This window comes from Marmota flaviventris, chromosome 18 (genome assembly GCF_047511675.1).
Source record: "Marmota flaviventris isolate mMarFla1 chromosome 18, mMarFla1.hap1, whole genome shotgun sequence".
NCBI classification, from domain to species: domain Eukaryota; kingdom Metazoa; phylum Chordata; class Mammalia; order Rodentia; family Sciuridae; genus Marmota; species Marmota flaviventris.
This window is the reverse complement of record NC_092515.1, coordinates 17022631-17044152: the sequence shown is the minus strand read 5'-3', so window position 1 is coordinate 17044152 and position 21522 is coordinate 17022631. Positions and strand designations below refer to the sequence as shown.

Here is a 21522-nt window from a genome sequence, read left to right as displayed (position 1 = left end):
TCATTAGAAATTGCACCTGTGACATATAGGTCTTGGACTTCCCAGCCTCTACCACCATGAGAAATAATCCACAGGTGCTGGATCCAGCTGTCAGGGCACAATGTTGGGTAGGTCGAGGTTGATGGCACCCACAGTGTCTATTACATGCCCTGCTGAGCACATGCATGCATATGTGACCCCTCAGTGGGGTGATAGCCACCTCCCTGCACCAATGCCCCCAGAAATGAGATGATAACAGTTATGTTCTAAGTAAAGTTTAATAGGGAGCTTAAAGGAGGCTCATATTAGGGGAGAGGGATTCACAGGGATGCTGAGATCTGGGGCAGGGACTCCACTGAATACTGAATCTGAAAGCAACAGACCCCAGGGACACTAGTCCCACAGGGTCCTTCTTATGTCTCAGGGGTTAGGACTGGAGGGATGTGGGTTCTGGGGAAGGTTAGGGAACCCTGCTGAGATGCTCCAAGTCCTATGAAAGGGTTACATCTGGGTTTCTAGACATGCAGGACTGAGTTAAGGGAGAGGATCCTGAAATACCCTAGTGGGTAGAGGGTCAGAGGGCCCAGGTTGTTTCACAGAAACAATCAAGAAGCCTCGATTTCATGGAAATCATCCAGGTGGCTCCTTGAGGGTAGGGAAGGGGTATCACACCACCCCAAATATTGGGGACTGTTCACCCTCCCGGCAGCCATTTTGGGGTTTTAATGTAAGACCCTAATGGCAGGACATTCCACATACATTATCATGGATTTGCAACATTAGCATACGCTGGCTGTCCCACAGGACGGTGGGGACTGGAAAATCAGTCCAGGTTCTGGGTTTGAGTCCTAAGAGGACAAGCCTGGGGGTGCCACACGGCTCCTCTTCAACAATTGCCGGAGCTGTAGATGAGAAAAGGCAAGGTGAAAAGTGTGGGCGACTGGGAGGAAAGTGGGGAGTCACAGGCACCCACGAGTGAGGGACCAGAGAGCAGAAACCTAGCAGAGCAGAGATGAAGGGAAGGGTGTCCCTGGCCTGGGGTCTCAAGACCTTCGGGTCAGCACTGAATCAGAACCAAAGGGTTAAAGCAAGAGTTGGAAATACATTTGAGGTCAGGACCCAGAGTTAGGCACAGGAGTTCAAAGGATCCACTGAGAGATCAAACGGCACATTTAGGTCAAGATTTGGGGTTGAGAGGTCAGGGTTGGATAAGAAATCAGAACCAGGTCTCATGTGGACAGAAAGGACCAGGTACTGACATTGAAGATCACATTTTGAAGTCGGGGTTGGATAAGGGTTGAAGGTCATTTTCTGAGATTTGAAGTCACCCTCCAAAGTCAAAACTGGGTCAGCGGAGGGGGTCCCTCTGTGGTCAGGGGCAGTACTCACCCTCTCAGGGCCCGGCCCTGGTCGCAGCAGGTGGACAGGCTGCTCATTCTCCAGGTTCCTCAGCGTTGGGTCTGCACCGGCTGCCAACAGGTGCCGCACAATAGCCTCTTGGGGTGGCCCAGGGGGCAGGGCAGCTGCCATGTGGAGGGCTGTGTTCCCGTGGGCCTGAAGAGCAGGGGTAGGGTTGATAAGGCTGCAGGCTAAGCTGCCTGAGTTCTCCAAACCACACCTGTTATTCTTCTATATCCGCATCTCATGCGTCCCCATTCACAGCCACATGCCACACACCCCTTCTGTCTGTCTTATGCATTCTCCCTCACCTCCCACCCTCTGTCCCCTCCATGCCCACAGCCCACAGGACCCTCTACCCTACTGCCCTTCTCTACCACAACCTGCATATCCCAGCCTAGGTCCCCACCTTCATGTTGACAAAGGCCCGCAGGTCTCCCCGGGGCAGCTCCAGCAGCAACTGAACCAGGGTAGGATTGGCAGCCTGCACGGCCAAGTGCAGAACTGTCTTGTTACTCTTGATCTCCTGTGGGGGGGCAATGGCAGAGGTCAAGGCCAGTCCTCCTCCCATGGAACTCAGGGTTCCTGCAGACCCTACCCAGGGGTGTCCGTGTACAGCTACATGTGTTGTAGCTGTATAAGAGCACCACCTCCAAGGGAGACAGGTAGCAATTCATACCATGTGCAGCACAGAACTGTACCTTTTTTATATATATATATATATTTTTTAGTTGTAGTTGGACACAATACCTTTTTTTAAAATTTATTTTTATGTGGTGCTGAGGATTGAACCCAGTGCCTTGCGTGCTAGGCTAGCGCTCTACCACTGAGCCACAACTTCAGCCCCAAGAACTGTACCTTTTTTATGACTGTTTTCCTGTTTAAGTGTTGTTGATAAACAGGCTCCTTTTCCAATCTCTCAAAGGAACTCTGGCCTTCAGCTACCTGGCTGTCCTGCATTCTGCCTAACACATTAAAGTGCACCCTATCCCACATGACTGTATTCTATCTACAAGGATAAGAGTCGGTGGCATTAATCAGTGGACTAAGCCTATATCTACTGCAATGTTAAGTTGCTCTCTCCATATTTTTTTAATATTTATTTTTTTAGTTGTAGTTGGACACAATACCTTCACTTTTAAAATTTATTTTTATGTGGTGCTGAGGATGGAACCCAGGGCCTTGCACGTGCTAGGCGAGTGCTCTACTGCTGAGCCACAACCCCAGCCCATGCCCTCCGTATTTTGGGGGAAAATAGACATTTTCTAAAAAGAAACTTCATTACCTGCCTTTATGGAATTACTGTACATTTTTAACAAACATCAAAAATTTTAAGTGCTTGTATAGGGAAAACAACCTAGTTTGCTCACCAAATTATGATGAGAACACAAAGAGACGGAAGGAGGAGCTCTAAAATAAAAGTAACTTTAAAAAGACATCATTGTAATATGTGGTTACTAATTACTTTCTTGTGTGTGTGTGTGTGTGGTGCTGGGGATTGAACCCAGGGCCTTGTGCATGTGAGGCAAGTACTCTACCAACTGAGCTATATCCCCAGTCCCCTAATTACTTTTAATGAACAAAAAAAGTCACTTTAGAGCCAAAAGGAAATTTGAACACAGCCAGGATTTTTGAGATTATGAGATCACTAATCTTTTAAGGTGTAATAGTGGTACCGGGAAGGGGGAGACAACTTTTAAAGACACAAAGACTGGGGGTGTAGCTCAATGGTATGTTAGGGAAGGAGCAAGGCCCTGAGCTTTATCCCCAGCACGGTCAAAAAAAAAAAAACAGGAAAGTGGGAGAGTGGATGGGGGTGCACTGGCCATGAGTTGCTGATTACTGATATTGGGTATGTGGAATTCATTCTAGTATTCCTACACTTTATCTGTGTTTAAAATTCTTGATTAAAAAAATTTTTTTAAATATCTGTTTAGTTGTCAATGGACTTTATTTTGTTTATTTATATGTGGTGCTGAGAATCGAACCCAGTGCCTCACACATGCTAGGTAAGTGCTATACCACTGAGTCATAATTCCAGCCAAAAATTGTTTTTAATTAAGTGATATTTCATTCTCTCATCGAGCCTGCAAAGAAGCTTCATGGCAAAGGTGATTATGATTTAGAGCTGGGTTTTAGGGTCAGACTCCCTGGGTTCTAATTCTCTCTCTGACACACAAGTTTTAAGACTTCTGACTCCCTGTGCTTCAGTTTCCTTGTCAGTAAAACGGAGAAAGAAATAATAGCATGCGCCTTACAAGGTTCTTGTGAGGATCCAATAAGTTAATATATAAAATTTGGTGTTTGATCACTATTAAGTGCTGGATAAATCTAAGCTAAGATCCGTGACAGTACCCCAAGTTGACAACTAGAGCACAGAGAAGTAACATGTTCAAGGTCACACAGCTAGGGAGTAGCAAACTCAGGCTTTGTTTAATGTCCCTGGACATCCAGGTGACCCTGTCCCACACACCCTCCTATGGGCCAGCCATCCACAGCCTAGCTCACCTGGCTGGTATGATCTGCACCCATGTGCAGCAACATCTGGACACAATTCAGCCTGTCTCTGGCTTGGGTACTCAGTGTCCGAGGACAGAGGCTGGGTGGGCGCATAGCAACATTGAGGGCCAGGATGGCTGTGTGGAGGGGTGTGAGTCCTGTAGAATGGAGAGAGTAAGGGACCTACAGCTGGGGCACCCACCTTGCCCAGCCTCGCCGCCATGCCAGCCCTGCCCACACACAGCTTACCTTCGAAGTCTCTGGCTTCCAGGTCCACCTGAACACCAGATTTAAACACAGCCTAGGAGGAGGAAAAAGATGTTGTCAAAGGGTCTCCCCAGGCCTCTTAGCCCTGGATCAGGATCTGGGCAACCAATCCACCCCAGACCCCTGCCTGCCAGCTAACCATACCGAAAGGACTCCTGGGAGCCCGTAGGTAGCAGCCACGTGCAAGACAGAACGTCCCTGATGATCCGTGGCGTTAGGCTCTGCTCCCAAGTTCAACAGATCCTCCACAATCAGCGGCTGGTTGGCGGCAGCAGCCACCAAAAGAGGGGTCTGCAGGTCATGGGAAAAATCAGTCTGGGCCCCGAGCAATCTCCCCTCTGAGAACCAGGAATCCAGGTTCCCAGCCCTCTCCACCCTCAGACCCAGGATCCGGGAATTCCAACCCCCAGCTCTTTCCTCCCCTGTACCCAGAAATCCAGGCCTCTAGCCCTCACCTTGCCCTTATGTTCACGGATGTCCAGATGTCCGTACATCTGGAGCACCTCTGCTGCAGCATACGCTGCCCAGCGTAGTCCCCATGCCGCAAACAGGTGCAGGAGCCTGCGGACAGGTAGGGGGAAGCAGTGAGAACAGTCCCCCTGCTGACTCAGGAGTGTGCAGATGACCCCCATTTCCCTTATACTCACGTGTCTCCCTCCTCATCCTGGGCCAGCAGCTGTTGTGGCCCCAAAGCCAGCATATGAGCTCGGGCTGTCTCCAAGGATGGTCCAGTGGATGGGAGCAATGGTGGGGGTACTGAGGGGGGCCCAGAAACTCTCCAGGATTCTGCCTGTGACAGGGAAGGTTCTGCATAGAGCCGAGTGTCCAGGGGGTCCTGAAGGGGTAGGGACAGTCAGTCAGTTGAGAATTCCCCCTTCCCAGCCCACCACACATACATATACACAGCCTCTGGTCAAGTGGCTAGGGCTGGGAACCCCGTCTATGCCAAGTGACCTTGAACCTTTGGGCCTGTTTTGCCTGTCTGGGGAATGGGATTTTAATCCCATTCCATAGTTCAGAATACTGCACAAGGGCAACTGGGAAGTTTTAGAAGCCCTTCAGCATCCTTCCTCATTCTGTATCTCACCTCCATCCCTAGGGAAAATGCACACGATCGCCCTGAGTCCGAGGGCTGGTAGAACTCAGGATTCAGGAACCCTTCAGCAGCAGAAGCAGGGTAAGAGCAGGGGCTGTCTGTATAGGCAGCATGTGTGTTGGGGTCCCAGTCTGGAAAGCTTGTCGGGGGTGCCAGGGTGCCAATTCCAGAACCCACAGTCTCCTGGATTGTTGGGAAGTGAGTATGGCCTGTATGTGAGAGGAGGGCAGGTGGGGGCCTGGTTACCAGAGCTTGGGGGAGTCACAGTCAGGGAAGGAGGAGCCTGAGTCACAAGGTGCCCAAACAAAGGATTTCTGGGACATTAAGGGGCTGGGGCCTAGGATCCTGGAACACCCAGGGGCAAACTGGAACCTGGACTTGTGGGGTCCTCACAAGGTGGAAGCCTGGGGCCCAAGTGCATAGATGACTGGGATCCAATGAAACTAGATCAAATTTCTAGTAAGTCCCAGAAAAAATGTGAACCTGAACCCTCTGTTCCCTAAAATTCTAAGAGTTGGGGTGTCTGAGGGCCTGAGGGAGGCTAGGGCTGGGAGCTCAGGGAACCTGATGAGTTTCCAGACTTACCAGCTTCGGCCTCATTCACAGATGAGGTCAGGGGCTGGGTCAGGGGAGGGGAGAACTGAATCTGTAGAGACATAAGCAAAAAGGAACAAGGGAGAATTAATTTGCTAGATTTCTCGGCATTTGTTTCCAACCTCTAGGGCATCGGAGTCAGAACTATAACTCTTATCAGTTCTGAGGGCCCAACAAGCACATGGCCTCTTGAGATTTGCCCCCCCCCCCCCGTTTGTTTCTTTCATTGTACTAGGAATTTAACCCAGGGCGCTTTACCACTGAGCTACATTCCCAACCCTTTTTTATTTATTTATTTATTTATTTTAATTTTTGAGACAGGGTCGCGCTAATTTGCTGAGGCTAGTCCTCCTGCCTCAGCCTCCGGAGTGGCTGATTACAGGCGACCGGCACCACGCCCAGCGAGAGCTGTCTTTTAAAGTGCTTCTCAGGCCTCACCGGTACTGCACCAGCGTCAGGCTGCTGCTGGCGACGCCTCTGTTCTTCCAGGAGTTTCTTCACCGTCTGTGTTGGGCAGTGGCTGCGCTCATTTCGGCTCACTGGTTGGGGAGGAGAGAAGGAAGTCATCAGGGGTCCTTAAGTCATCTAAATGCACTCAGAGCGGGGGAGGAGTGGATGTGGGCGCCCATCTCGCCCTCCCGCGCGCGGAAAAACTGGCACACAGATGCCGCCTGAGAACTCCAAAGCCAATAGAAGATTTTAAGTGCGGTGCCCGCCTCCGCCGTTTCCTTCTCTTTGCTCCGCACTTTCCCGCTGACCCAACTTTCCACCAGCGTCGTGGAAACTGAGGAAGGGGAGGGGGGAGAGCACCCCTCTACTTCTGTGAAAAATCCCACCCCCAGATCTCCAGTTCTGAGGCCTGGGGTAGGGGAAACGTCGCCAGCCACCATTCCCCAGAGACGCACAACCGGGTTCCCAATGAAGCTGACGTTCTTTTACAGTTCCCCGGGAAATCAAGCGTCCGAGCCCCCAAGTCCCCTCCCCCAAGGAATCACGAGCCAGTAGACCCACCCCCCCAGCTCCTCAGAATCCAGAGGTTCAGAGCCGCCAGCTCCACCTCTTCAGAACCTGGAGTCCAGGTTCCACCCCGCAAACGCAGGAGTCCGGGAGTCCCGCGTCCTACTCTCCAGGACGCGGGGGTCCAAGCCCTCAGCCCCCTCCTCTCCAGGACCGGGGAGTCCAGGTTTTCAGACTCCTCCTTTCTGTCACCCGGGAAGACCAGCCCTTTCACCACAACCTGCCGAGCTTGGGTTCCGGCGACAGAAGGGTTAAGCCGGCGTGAAGCAGATTCGGAAACCGCCCAGACACTGCGCGCTAACGTCACGGCGCTCGCGCAAGGGAATCTTCCATCTCCGCCTTCCGCTCCAGCCCCGCGCCGCAGGTGTCCCGCTCGCAGGCGGGGCGCGCAGCCAAGCGTGGCACTCCTGGAATCCCCGCACGCGGGGAATTCCTGCCCAGCTGGGGGACCGGGGCCGGTGGCGCTCTGGGAAACCCCAAGGAGGGGCAGGGTCGCTGCCAGCGTGGACCCTGCGCCAGGCGCCGGACCTTCGCCACTAAGATCAGCGGCAGATTTTAAACAACCACGCCCCCAAGAGCTCCCTGCAGCCGGTCCTTCTGGGGAAAGGAGTCCAGGCCACCATCCCTCTCCTTCCACAGGACATAGTAGTCTGGCCTCCCAGCTCTCGTACCGCCGAGAACCAGGATTCTGGATCTCCAGTCCCCAACGCCCCCAAAACCCAGGAGTGCAGAATACTGGCACTCCTCCATCCCGAGCGGGGGGGTCGGACCCCCTACTACCCTCAAACACTGGGTACTCATCTCAGAGCCCAGATCTTGGTGCTCCAGCTCTGTCCCTCAAGGACCCCAAAGTCCAGACCTCAGGCTGTCACTCTCTTAAGAGCCGAGGTGCCTCACCATCCCCCCATCTAGTACCTCGGGGATTCCGTGGCGCGGATTGTGGGCCCCCAGGGCCGCGGCCTCGGCGCTGCGCCAGCCTCGCTGTTTCCCTCGGAGCCGCCGTCGGGTCCCCGATCTTGAATAGGGTCCCCGCGAGTTTTTAAATTAGGGTTCTGGCACCGCCCAGTGCAGGGCAGGGCCCCGCCCTCAGCCCTGGGAGTCCCCACGTCACACTCCAGCAAACTTAGTTTCTAAATGGGCGGGGCTGAGTCCCAAGTCTCCCCAGAAAAAGGGAGTTGGGGGTCAGGTCTTTGGCCTGAAGGAGCCTGATACCGAACTCAAGGAGAAGGGTGACACTGGGGACCTAGACTCCTGAGCCTGTCCAAAGGGAATCAGGAATCTAGAGAGGTCCAGAGCCTCCAGCTAGAGACCTTGACTAGAGACCTTGCTAGAGACCTTGACTTTGGGGCTCTGGGCTCGGGGTGGACAGAGTAGTATTACTGGGTCCTGCGGGGAGAGGGGCCGGGGGATTGGACTTCCTGGTCTGTAGGGAGGAAAGATAAGGCTCAAATCTCTCGCTCTTTCCCACATGGCCTCCGAAGTCTAGTTTCATTTATTCTTTCATTATTTTAATAATTTGTTGTCCCGGGGAGGCGCCTTGCTGGGTGCTGTGGTACAAGTGAGAAGTAAACAGGCAGGAATTCCCAGCCCTCAAGTCAATCCAGAGGGAGGAGATTCTCACTTCCCATTTGGTGGCCATTCTCAACACTGACAACAGTGACCAAATTTCTCCTCTGCTTTCAAGACTCCGCTCTCGTGGGTCTCCCCCGTCTCTTGCTCCTCCTCCTCCCATTTCCCTGGCTGGTTTGTCCCCTTCTCCCATTCTCTCTGTGTGTGTGGAAGGGGCCCCTGTGTGGGGTTATCATCTGTCTGTACTCACTTCTTTGGTGATGTCATCCAGCCTCGTGGCTTTAAATACCAACTTTAGGCCATCAACCCCTGAACTGACATCCCCAGACCAGACTTGTCCCCTGAATTCATAAATGCAGCTTTGAGCATTCTACATTTCCACAGGGAGCTGTGTCAGACATTTTCCAACTCCGTATGCCTGAAACTCAGCACTTGCCTCCCAAACCAGCTTCTGCCACTTCCCTCTCCATCCACACTCCATCTTTTCAATGGCCAGAAACTTTGGTCATCCTGGATCCCTCTTGCCTACACACTTACATCCACTCCACCAGCAAATGTTGGCTGTACCTCTAAAATATTTCCAGAATCTCCCTAGATGATCATAGCAGCTTTCCTGGACTCTCTGACCCTCCCCCAATTTGTTCCCCAAAGAGTCATAGAGACACCCACGCATACACACATACACACACATACACAGGAAGTAAGTGGCCTTGCCACCATCAGGGTGACATCCGCTATAGCTACCTCTCTACTCCCCCGCTGTTCCTCAGGACTTCTCTGGACCACAGTCCTTGGCCAGATCCCTTCAGCCCCCAGTCCACCATGACCCCTCCAGGCCACATACTGCTCCTACTTTTGCTCCCAGGTGAAGCCAGGGGCTATGGGGGGTGGTGGCAGGCAAAGGACTTGTGGGAAGGGTGACATCTGAAGTCAGGGTGGTGAGGGCAGGCCCTTCTGCCTGCGCCCTTTCTCTTCTTGGAGATCATTCTGCATCAGGGCTGGGCCTTGGCAGGGAGGGAGGGAGGAGGGGAGCTCCGGAGTGGCCGGCGGCCTGTTAACCTCCCCTTGTCATCGGTAGTCACTGCTTCTACTTCCCCTTTTCTGTCTCTCTGTGTCCCTGGGAGCTTCCCTCTCCACTTGGCCCTCTTTCCCATTCTGTCCCTCCAGAGTGGAGGTTCCTTCTCAGGACATCATTTTCCCTTCAACCCTGCTCTGGGGCCACCTCACCCACCTCCCCTGTCCTTCCACAGCTGCTGCTGCCCAGATGTCCACAGGTGAGCCATCGCGCCCTACCTTTGACCCTGGAACTTCAGGTACTGCTTCCATCTCTAAAGCCTGGCCTGAGGGTCCTAGAATGCCCCACCTCCATGGCTCTGCCGTCACCAGCTCACATCCTCTGGAGAGGGATCTGCAACCCTCTCCAGGTCCCATCCTGCCCCCTTCACCACCACTCCCTGAGCCCCAGGGAAAAAGAGGACCCCAGCCTCCCTTTGTCTGTGGCCTATGTGCCCACTGCACAGTCCCCCTGGAATCCTGGGACACTGCTGCTGCTAGGGATCTCCATCTTTCCTTCTCCATGCACCACCTGGGATCCACGCCCCTCACAGGGGACTTCCTCTTCTCCTCTTGTGGCCAAAGCACAGCCCCAGGGAACCAGGACCCCCCTGAGCCACTTTCTTGTCTGGGCTCCACCTTCCAGGTTCCTGTTCCGGATGTGGGCCCCTCTCCCCGCATCTCCTGGCCAGCCTAGTGGCTGCAGATGCTGTCATGTCACTGATAATTGTGGGGGTGGTGTTGGTGTGTGCCCGCCCACGCCCAGGTCGCAGGCTCAACCATGGTAAGGGCCGGGCTTGGAGGGGCGGTGGCCTCCCTAGAGAGGGGTCCCAAGGAGGGGGGCCCCGGGGAAGCCCTGGAGGAGGTGCTGGGGAAACCCTGGGGGAGGGGTCTGGGGGAATCCCTGAGGAAACCCCTAAGGCAGGGGGTCCCCAGGAAGGTGGAGATGTGGGGTGGGTGGTGGGTGGTCAGGCTTCATGCTTTCTCTCCCCCACCCCCAGAAAATGACAAAATCTACATCAACATGCCTGGTAGAGGCTGACCTCCTGTAACTTCAACCTTTGACTTCTGACCCTCTCATCCTGAATCGTGTGTGATGGCACAGGAACATGTACAACACCCCCACCCTTTTGGATTGAATAAAGCGGTTCAAATATCTCTGGTTTGATTCTTCTCCAAAGAACCTTAGGATTCCCCAAAACTCCCCTCACTTAGCTGTTTCTGTGTTCAAGACCCTTCTCAGGACCCTGCAAATCCCCAATCCTTTAACCCAAGAGTCTGGCATAACTCAACAATATTTTTGCACTCTATTGTTTATTTGGGAACGTTAGTGGGGAGAGGTCTAAAATCCCCGGGAAGACTCTCCGTGGAATTGTTTTCTAGTAGGAGTAGGAATGATGAGCTGGGTGGGCAACAGAGGTGACTGGATCCAAATATGGGGCTGTTGACTAGGCTCATTTGTAATACTGCCTCTGTGTGTTGAGGTCACTGTAGACATCTGACCTCTGACCCTGGAGCTCCTAAAAGGAATGAAGGACATTAGTGGAAGGGGTTCACCAAATAAATTTCAAACAAAATCCAGACTTCTCCTAATGGTCTTCAAGTCCCCCGCCCCCCCACCACCCCCGCAACTTCTTCAAACATGGCGGTGGAAGAGATCTGGATTTTATTCACCTGAATTCAGCATTCACCTTTCCTTGACTCACCATTATGCCCAGCCAGCCACAAGGCCTTTGCATGTGCTATGATGCCCTCTGCCTGGAACACCAGTCCTGTAGACCTTCAGTCTCTTTCTCCCTCTTCAAGTCTCAGCTCTCAATTTCCCCATCTATAGTTTCTTTCTCCCAAACCCCACTCATTATCACACAGCCTGCTCTATTTTCTTCATGGTGCTTCTCCAAAATGATTTTGTTCATTTGCTTCAAGTCCGTCTCCCCAGCTAGGATGTAAATTCTGCTATATATGTAGGTGCTCAACAAATCCACTGAAGGAATAAATAGACCAGGGTAACGCTTTGCCTAAAATTTCACTGCTATCAATAACAGGAAAGCTTTCTCAGTTTTCAAGACCTCACAGAACCAATTTGAGATTTTTACACTTTGCAAAGAAACATTCAATCCACAAGTGAAGCAAGCCAGCAAAGCTGATTACGGATAATGAATTGGTTCACAAATAAGAGGTGTCTGTGGTCCCAGGGGGCAGGCCTTAGGTAGAATCCCTGAACTCATATACCAAAGACCCGTTTCTAGTGTGCATTTCTCTAAGGACGGGGAGGTCTCAGGATCTCATGACCCCCCCTAAAGGATTAAGAAGGAGCCTTAGCAGAGGGAGAACTAGAGAGATACCTCTGTCTACATCACTTGAAGTGCCTCTGTATTATACGCATGACTTTGTATTTTTGTGTGTGGATTTTTCTGAAGAGTCTCTAGCTTTGATTACTTCTCAAAAGAATTTAGGGTTCTCATTCCTCAAATTCTAAGATTCCTCTCTTTTGAGTCACTAAACTAGGGCTGAATTCCATTCTTTGTCCTACTGAGGGCTTCTTCCAGCCCTCTCCTAGGGCTAAGCTTTTTCCAGAACAATTTGGGGCCTCATAAGGCTTGTTTCTGATCTTACAAAGGCAAGACACCCTTTATTTCTGCTCCACACATTTTAAGCTAAGCTTAAGGTTGCAGTTTATCACCGAGTGTGCTTTTGGACAGATGTCCCATTTGCCTTCTAGGTATGGGGTAGCACCTGGGAAAGGGGCATTAGGGTCCTCAGGAGGACATGGGGGTGTCCATAATCCAGATGCCCACAGGAATGGGCAGGAGAAAGATGTGGGAATGAATCTGGTTTTCTTACCTGATAAGGCGACTCCATCTCAGTGATGTGCTGTTTCTGGGTCCCTGCAGAGGGACAAAGGGGTGACACAGGGTGCAAAGATGGACAGAATAGTAAACTGGGACCATTTTTTGTTTGCTTTTGTTTTTGATAATGGGAATTAAATCCAGGGTTGCTTTCCCATGAAACTACATCCCCAGCCCTTTTTTATTTTTTATTTTGAGACAGTGTCTTCCTAAGTGGCCTGGGCTGGCCTTGAATTTGCCATCCTCCTGCCTCAGCCCCCAAGTCACTGAGCTTACAGGTGTGCACCACCACACCCAGCCATATTGCTGTCTTAAAATCAGTCCTTCTACCTCCATCCCTTTGGATGTTTGTGACCTGGGAGCTTACACCCCACCACCAGTCTCACCCTTACAGTGTCCCAGACCATCTCTTGCCAGCCCCACTCACCTGCTGCAGTTCCTCGTCCCCGAGGGACAAGCCGTCCTAGTGAGTACACGGCCAGGGCGATGAGCAGGGTCAGCACCAGGTCCCCCAGCACGATCCCCGCCAGCACGCCGGGGCTCACTGGGGAGCAGTTGCATTCTGGGAATATGGCACATGGGTCAGGGGAGGTCCATGTGCTTTGGGAATTAGGGGGTGGGTGTCAGCAGGGGGAAGTTTGAATGGATTGGAGAAGGGTCTTTGGGAGGGAGGGAGAGGGACCGCAGGGTCTAGGCCTACCATTCTGGGCCTGGACAGGACTGAGACCTGAGAAGGGAAAAAGAGGTAAACTGAGGCACCGAGTTATGGCTGGTAGTGGGCCTTAGAAGCCAGAAAAAGCAGAAAGTAGTATCTGGTGGGACCTGGGAGGGGACTAGCGCCAAGGCTTAGATGCCATGTGACTTCTCTGCCCGCTTGTCCTGTTGCAACACCCTTAGATGATCCCCTCCCCCCCCAGCCCAATCTTGGGGGCTCAGATTTGGAGACCCAGAGGCTCCACGCGGACCTGCTTCCACCCAACCTCCCCTCTGGTTCTCACCAGAACCACACTGCCCTGCCGCTAGCTGAACCCGGGGCCTCAGGACACAGCTGCAGAAGCCCCCAACTCACCAGCCACAGTCAGGAGGAGAAGGATCAGGAGCCACCACGAGGGATCCAGGTCCCCCATGACTCCTGGACACTGCCGGACACCACAGTCCAGGGGCCAGTGGGATGCGGCGTGGCTTCCAACCAAGTGAAGGAGGAAGTCTGCGGTGGGTGGTGCAGCGGGAGGAGGGGACAATAGGGGAGGAGGAAGGACAGACAGAGATAGCACCAGAAAGAATCAGGCCCAGGGCCTGCGCAGCACGCAGTACCTAACAGCTGGACGTGAAGGGCGAAGGGTACGTGTGTCAGCTCTTGACCCCCATCACCAGTCAGGGGTCAGCAGCCTTGTATCAGGAGGGTCACTCCTGAGTACAAGTGAAGCCAGTCCTGCCTCTTCCTGGCCAGGCAGCCTTGAGCATCATCAGCCTCTAGGCCTCACTTGTAAGACTAGGAGTAAAACAGTACCTAATTGTGGGGTTGTTGTAGGGGACTCAATGAATTAACATTCTTAGAACAGGGTCTGGCACCCGTCAGCTATAATTATTTGATAATCAGACCCCTTTGGAGGGGGATATACTGGGGACAATTCCAGGATCCTGTGCATTCTAGGCGGCTCTCCACCTCGGGGCTACCTCCCCAGCCCTGGTAATCAGACTCTTGTGATGTGCACAGAATATAGAGAGCCTCAGCATCTAGGCACCCTGACATATGGTACTCTGTCCCAAGTGTTAAATCATTTAATCCCCACAAACTTCCTCTGAGGTCGATGCTCTTATTCCCATTTTACAGAGAGATAAAGACGCTTGCCTAAGTTCACACGGTAAATAAAAGTGAAAACTGAACGCACGACAGTGATGTTAAGTCTTAGGGGAAAGAAAAAGAGACGAAAGATGGAGAAGGAAAAAATGATGGCAAAGAAGAGAGAGAAAGTAAGAATTAGTGTCACAGAAACCACACCACAGAGACAGGATTGGGTTTAGGTGAGATGGGGGAGGGCAACGCGGTGATCACTGAGCAGGGCTGGGCTGCCTGCAGGAGGAGGAAGTGGCTGGGAACAGGGACTGAGGGAGGGTACCCAGGAGGAGTCAGGGACTTCTCTCTCCCAGTGGGAGCTGAGGCAGGGGCAGGAGAAGGAGGAACCTGAGGTCAGGGTGCTGGGGGTGAGCCAGCTGCAGGAAGCCCCCTCCCCCGTCCTCACGTCACACCCCAGCACTCCCAGGCCTGGGTGCAGGAGAGAAAAGGGGAAGCTGGGTGCTGGTCATGAGGCAGATGCTGAGTGCCAAGAGGGGAGGGTTGGGGAGTTGGGGGCTGCTGGAGGGTCAGGGCAAGGCTGGCACCATGCTGGCTGCTCACAGCTGCCCCTAGGTCTGGCCAAGTCTGATCCCTAAAGAACCCAGAACCTTCCCATTAGGTCTAGAGCAAGCCTGGAGGAAGAGACCCTGTGCCCTCCCTCCCCACCCCAGACACAGCAGACTACGGAGCAAAGGGAGCCAGCAGGGTAACCAGGGCCCTCACCTGACAGGTGTTCCCAGGCTCCCTCTGGCTGTGGGTGGGAGCAGGAAGTGGGGCAGGCAGCCTGCTGCGGTGCTTGGGTTTTGTAACATCTCTTAGAATATCTGGCACAACTGCAAGGGCTCAAGAAATGTTAATTACCATCCTCATTATTGATATTGGTGTTAGTACGTCCCGTATTGAGTTCTGGGCTTGATAAAAATCCTCCCTCAGCCCTTCAGCATCAGCCTCCTGACCCACCCTCCAACTCCAGCCAGGCCTGGGCTGTCCCCAGAAGACATCCAGTCTGACAGGTCGGGACACCCAGGCACCATCCAGTCAGAACAAACGTGGCCTGTGGGCTGGGCTGAAGTCCTGGAGTCCCTTTTTAGTGTGAAGTTCAAGGGGGTCCCAAGGGGATTGGAGTGATGCAGACATTTTTTTTTAATATTTATTTTTTAAGTGTAGATGGACACAACCCAATGCCTTTATTTTTATGTGGTGCTGAGGATCGAACCTGAGTCCTGCCCGTGCTAAGCTAGCGCTCTACCACTGAGCCACAATCCCAGCCCCTGATGCAGACATTTATAAGACATGAGTTAACAGTATCTTTATCAGAAAGAAGGGAAATATCTCCATGTTTTTGCAGTGGATGCAGGTGTGCTGGAGTAGAGCACAGAACGCAGTGTCCTAGGCTGGTCTCTGGGCCTGATGGGCAGATAAGATTCCCCCTTTGGGTGAAGGAAGATAAAATGGACGGTATCCCCACTGTCTGGCCTCTGCCTCCAAAGATGCCAGGCTGAGGAAGCTGGACTGAAGGTCTCCACACAAGACCTGCAAAGTGGCCCAACCTGCCCTGGCAGCAGGCCAAGAGTGGGCGAAGGCCAAAGTCGGCTTTCCTGGAAATCAGGCAGTGACCTCTGTGGAAGCTGCTGCTGTCCTCCCCGACAGCCAGAGGAAGCTTTTTGAAGTATCAGACCAATAGGCCTGAGGTGGTGGCTCAACGGGACAGAGCCACCTAACATACCTTAGGCTCTGGGTTCCATCCCCAGCACTGCAAAAAATAAAAATCAGACAAATATTCTAATTCTAAAAAATGGCCCTAAGAGCTGGGCATGGTGGCACATGCCTGGAATCGCAGTGCAAGATCAGCCTGGGCAACTTAGTGAGACCCTGTCTCAAAATAAATAAAATAAAATAAATGAAAAGGGCTAAGGGTATGGCCTAGTGGTAAAGCAATGCTGGGTTCAATCCCCAGTACCACTCCCCCCCCCAAAAAAAAAAAAATTGGCCCTTTGGTTTTTTGAACACTTAACCAAAGAAGAGACACATATGGCCACTATTGAGCATGAAGAAAAGTATGTGGCATCATTAGTCATTAGGGAAATATAAATGAAAACCACAAGGAGACATCACCATGCACCCGCTGAAATGACTAATTAAAGAGATTGACCCTTTCAAGTGTCATCAGAGACGTGGAACAATTGGAAATCTCATACACTGCTGGTGGAAACATGAGATTAGAGCAACTGCTTTGGTAGTATTCACCTACCCAGCTTCCAGCAAACCCACCACTAGTTATTTACCCACGAGAAATAAAGCCATATACACATCAATGTGTGTAAGGTCTACAGTATTTCTCCCCTGCCTGTCCCTCCTATCTCTCTTCCCCTCACTGACTACACTATTGCCTGACTCACTTACTACCCCGCCCTCCTGGCTGCTTCTCAAATAGGTCAAGTTCATTCTCACCCCAGGGCCTTTGTACTTGCTGCCACTGCTGTTCTGTGAGTTGAGTGTCTCCTCTAAAACTTATGTTGCCTTTGGAACAGCATTAAGGGGCAGGGGCTTGGGCAACTTAGGGAGACCTTTTCTCAAAATAAAATAATAATAATAATAAAAAGAACTGGGGATGTGGCTCAGTGGTAAAGCACCCCTGGGTTCCATTCCCAGTACCACGAACAAAAACAAAAAAAGAGGTGAGATCTTAAATGGATAGATGCTTCATCAAGGAAGTAAGTGTCTCATAAAAAGGATAAATTCCTTCAATTTCCTCTGCCTGGCATGTGATAGCCTGCCCTGCTGCCATTTTATGACTCAGCAGGCAGGCTCTTTCCTGATGCCAGCGCCAAGCTGCCAGACTTCCCAGCCTCCAGAACCCAGAGCCAAATCAACTTCTATTGTTTACAAATTCCCCAGTCTGTGGTATCCCACCACGGCGGCAGAAAGTGGACTGACACCCTGCCTGCGATGCTTTTTCCAAAGTCTTTGCATCCTCAGGTCTCAGCTCAAATGTCAGGTTCACAGAGGCCTCTCCTGACCGCCACTGCTAAAGTCACCCCACCACCCTCAGTTTCATTTTCGCCCTGGTATTTGTCAAACCCTTAATTCTCTGATTTATGAGTTCCTTTTTTTTTTTTTCCATCTGCCATTTCTTCTAGAATGGAAACTCCGTGAGAACAGGGACCTTTTTGTCCTATTCACTGTTGTATCCCCCAACACCCCAATCTTTGGCTATGGAACTAAATGACAGCAATAGATGGTTGAATTAAACCCGGCTCCTTGTCTCTGCAGGAGTCTAAGGTACCAGACCTATGCATGGTACCTTCTTGATTTTATCACTTAACAAATAAAAATGCTACTGTCCCAAATACTGTATGATTTCATTTATATGTGCTGCTCAGAGTGGTCAGAGTCTGAGAAATTGGGATGCTGGTTGTCAGGGCTAAAGTGGAGGGAGGAATGAGAAATTCATGTTTTGGTTTTATTTATTTATTTTTTTATAAATGTACATATTTATTTAGTTTTTAATACTAGGGTTGGAACCCAGGGACACTATTACTGAGCCCAGACCACTGAGCTGAGCTACATCCCAGATCCTGTCCTTTTCTTTTCTTTCTTTCTTTTTTTTTTTAGCCAAGATTTCACTGAATTGCCCAAGCTGGCCTCAAATTTATGATCCTCCTGTTTTAGCCTCCTGTGTAGATGGGATTACAGGTGCACACCACTGCACCTGGAGGAATCAGTGTTTAATAGGTGTCTTAGTCCACTTTGGGACGCTATAACAGAATACCTGATGAAATTTATAAAGAAAAGAGATTTATTTTCTACTGTTCTGGAGGCTGGAGAGTTCAAGTTCAAGGGTCCCGCATCAGGCGGAGGACTTCTTGTGCATTATCCCGTGCCGGGAGACAGAAGGGCATGACATTTGAGAGAGAAAGAACATGCAGGAGAGGACCTAATTTACTTTGTTTTGTTTGTAGTTCTACGGATTGAACCCAGGGCCTCCTGCATGTCAGGAAAGTGCTCTACCACTGAGCCATGTATGTCCCCAGCCCATAATTTACTTTTATAACAAAACTGTTGTTGTAATAACAGACTCACTTCTGAGAGAACTGCAATAAACCATTAATCCTTTCTCTCTCTCTCTCTCTCTCTCTCTCTCTCTCTCTCTCTCTCTCTCTCTCCCTCTCTCCTATTTTTGTTTATTTTGTTTTGTTTTTTCATTTATTTATTGTACCAGGGATTGAGCCCAAGGGTGCTTTACCACTGAGCCACATCCCCGCCCCTCTTTTTAAATATAATTTATTTTAGAGACAGGGTCTCACTGAGTTGCCTAGGGATTTGTTAAATTGCTGAGTTTCGCTTTGAAACCCCAAACCTCCTGCCTCAGCCTCCTGAGCTGCTGGGATTACAGGTGTGCACCACCGCACCTAGCCACTAATCATCTCTTATAGGTTGAACCTCTCAATATTCTTGCATTAGGGATTCAATTTCCAACGCATGAACTTCGGGGACATATTCAAACCATAGCAATGGGTATAGAGTTTCAGTTTAAGAAGATGAAAAGAATTACGGAGATGGCTGGTGGTGATGTTGTATAATACTGGAAATACATTAAATACCTCCATAATGAATGCTTATTGGTTAAGATGGAAAATTATATGTTATGTGTATTTTACTACAATAAAAATTGAAAATAAAAAAAAATATGCTAGTTTTCCTCCAATATCCTCTTGCTTCTTCTGCCATGGAATTTTTATCAGGACTTAGGCCACTAGACAAGGCTATATCTCCCAACTTCATTTGTATCTAGAGTGATCTCATGGTTTCACTCTGGTTGACAGACAGTGTGCGAAGTGAGGTAAGTCATTTGTAGGTCATATCTTTGTGAAAGGGTGTACATTAACTCCTCGTCTTTGATTTTTCCACTTGCAGAAATCTGAATATGTGAGGGGTCCTCTTGGAACAAACAGATGAGAGCAGCTCCATAGAATGAGAGAGAAACAAGACAAAACGTTCTGCAGGCCCTTCGTCTTGGAGGGGCCACACCAACCCTAGACTAGTAACTTCTACCTTGTTTAAGCCTTTTGTGGCAGGTGGTCTCCAAAGATGGTCACCAAGAACCCCTCTCTCCCAAAACGCACATGTTGTCCTTCTCATCAGGAGGTAGACAATCTATTTTTCCTCCCCTCAGGATCTGAGCTGGCCTTGTGACTTGCTTTGGCCAAGAACACAGTGGAAGTGATGCTCTGCCAGTCCTAAGGCTGGGCCTTATGAAGCCTGTGAGAACAGCTTATGCTTTTGTAACTTGGCTGCCATGCTGTAAGGAAGTCCAGTGTCTACCTGGAGAGTGAGGCCCCACAAAGAGGCCCTAGAGGAGGAGACACTATGTGGAAAGAGAGGCCTCACAGAGGAGAATCAAAGAACCCCAGCCAACAGCCAGCACCAAATCCCTAGACAGGTGACAGGCATCATCTTGGATGTTCCACACCATCCCAGACACCAGCCAAATGCAGCCACGTGAGTGGCCCAGGCAATACCACATGGAGAAGAATCAATTCACAGAATCATAGGAAATTATAAATCTTTGTTTTAAGCCAGTACATTTAGGAAATGAGGGGTCTGTTACAAAGCCATGGACATTGGAAACAGCATTGTTATCTTGGAGATTTTAAAAAATTTTTTTTAGTTATACAAAAAACATTGTGGATATTGTGGAAACAATATCTTTATTTTGTTTATTTATTTTTATGTGGTGCTAAGGATTGAACCCAGGGTCCCTCACATGCCAGGCAAGCTCTCTGCCATTGAGCCACAACCCCAGCCCCATCTTGGAGATTTTTTAAAATATTTTTTTAGTTGTCAATGAACCTATTATTTATTTATATGTGGTGCTGAGAATCGAACCCAGTGCCTCACACATTCTAGGCAAGTGCTTTACCACTGAGCCACCACCCCAGCCCCTCAGAGACTTTTTAATACAGGCAAAGCTATCCCTGCTTGAACTAGCTGAGTTAAGAGGTCATAACTGGCTCATAACCTGATGACCCCCCAAACTAATCATCTGTGGCTGGCATTGGGGAATCAAAATCTATAAGATGACATGATCCATAAGGACACCAAGATGGATGGAGGAAGCAGTAGTCTCAGAGAGACGCTGTTGGTACTCACCCACATCCCTCCACACTTACTGTTTCCAAGCACACCACTGGGCTTCCAACTGTCTGGACTGTGACTATCTGACATTGGCACCCACCCTGCCCAAGAGCGGGGCAGACTGGAAGGACCAAAGAATTAAAGCTCCTGAAAGAAGCTCTTAACTAGCAACTGATGCGAGATGCTTGATAGATGTCCCCAGTTCCTTCACCCCTTGGTTGGGACAACTCTATGACACATAGTCTGCACTGGCTCCCAAAAATCCCCAGCAAGATTAAGCCCCAATCGCTGTAGATAACACACCCTTCATTCACCCTTCCCTGTGACCCTTTCCTACTCCTCACACATCTTCTTGGTACCTCCAGAGTAAATGACCTGCATATGAATCTTCTTTTCACTATCTGGTTCAGGGACAATCCACACAAGGACAAAAGAAGTGTCATTCCTAGAAGGAAGGAGAGACACTGGGTCCTCAGGACAACTGATGCCCCTGATATCTCCCTATTTCTACCTCCTTCTCAAAGAGCCTGCTGTTTCTACGCTTTGGAAGTGGAAACTGCATGTGCTCGTTTCTTGGCTCCGACCAATAAGACAGACTTTACATCTGACTCACATGCAATCAGCGTGCTTAATTGCATGCAATAAAAGACACTTCAACTAGTTTAAGCAGAAAAGAGGATATGTTCAAGGACATCAGGGAGCCTGGTGAATCTCTAGGAAGGTCAGAGAATCAGTCCTGAGCTACACATCTTGCTGTCATGGAGTACAAACCCCACAGTTTCTCTGCTAATACCACCCTGGATTTTCTGCTAAGACCTTTGTTATGCGTCTTAGACACTTGGGAAAATAGTCCGGCAGTTCCTCATAAAGTTAAATATGCATTTACCATGTGACCCAACAATCCCCTTCCAAGGTATTTACCCAAGAGAAGTGAAAACTCAAGTTCACACAAAAAAACAGAACAATATGAGAATGGCGCCTTTATTCATAATTGCCTCAAACTGGAAACAACCCAAATGTTCTTCGGTGGATGAATGACTAAAGAGACTGGTACATCCACCCAACAGAATACTGTTCAGCAATTTTAAAAAGTGGGCTATTGATACTTGACAGCAGCAATCAAAAAGGAATGAACTGATACACGCAATGACCAAGACCAATCCGTAGCACGACGATAAGTGAAAATCCCAATTCAAAAGGGCACATACTATAAGATCCCCTTTGCA

General features: G+C 50.3%; 3 protein-coding genes across 5 annotated transcripts; 1 reads left to right on the top strand and 2 right to left on the bottom strand.

Moving 5' to 3' along the window:
• Positions 1 to 238: 238 nt before the first annotated feature.
• On the bottom strand, positions 239 to 6797 carry Nfkbid (NFKB inhibitor delta). Its single transcript, XM_027941302.1, has 11 exons — positions 6272 to 6797; positions 5825 to 5885; positions 5231 to 5448; positions 4791 to 4978; positions 4599 to 4704; positions 4288 to 4434; positions 4126 to 4177; positions 3886 to 4034; positions 1787 to 1903; positions 1369 to 1533; positions 239 to 881 (listed from the first exon to the last, which is right to left on the bottom strand). Exons 1-11 carry the CDS (start codon positions 6398 to 6400, stop codon positions 828 to 830), a joined length of 1386 nt encoding a protein of 461 aa, XP_027797103.1. The 5' UTR covers positions 6401 to 6797; the 3' UTR covers positions 239 to 827.
• Positions 6798 to 9110: 2313 nt separating this feature from the next.
• Positions 9111 to 10628, top strand: Hcst (hematopoietic cell signal transducer). Of its 2 annotated transcripts, none has more exons than XM_027941359.3 (4): positions 9111 to 9284; positions 9670 to 9732; positions 10119 to 10256; positions 10474 to 10628. In XM_027941359.3, exons 1-4 carry the CDS (start codon positions 9242 to 9244, stop codon positions 10512 to 10514), a joined length of 285 nt encoding a protein of 94 aa, XP_027797160.1. In that variant the 5' UTR covers positions 9111 to 9241; the 3' UTR covers positions 10515 to 10628. The 2 variants fall into 2 exon arrangements, with proteins under 2 accessions (XP_027797160.1, XP_027797161.1); XM_027941360.2 differs by having other exon boundaries at positions 9113 to 9284; positions 9670 to 9693.
• Positions 10629 to 10767: 139 nt separating this feature from the next.
• Tyrobp (transmembrane immune signaling adaptor TYROBP) lies at positions 10768 to 13537 on the bottom strand. Of its 2 annotated transcripts, XM_027941355.3 has the most exons (5): positions 13391 to 13535; positions 13022 to 13048; positions 12749 to 12883; positions 12317 to 12360; positions 10768 to 10992 (listed from the first exon to the last, which is right to left on the bottom strand). In XM_027941355.3, exons 1-5 carry the CDS (start codon positions 13446 to 13448, stop codon positions 10927 to 10929), a joined length of 330 nt encoding a protein of 109 aa, XP_027797156.2. In that variant the 5' UTR covers positions 13449 to 13535; the 3' UTR covers positions 10768 to 10926. The 2 variants fall into 2 exon arrangements, with proteins under 2 accessions (XP_027797156.2, XP_027797157.2); XM_027941356.3 differs by lacking the exon at positions 13022 to 13048 and having other exon boundaries at positions 13391 to 13537.
• Between the last annotated feature and the right edge of the window lie 7985 nt (positions 13538 to 21522).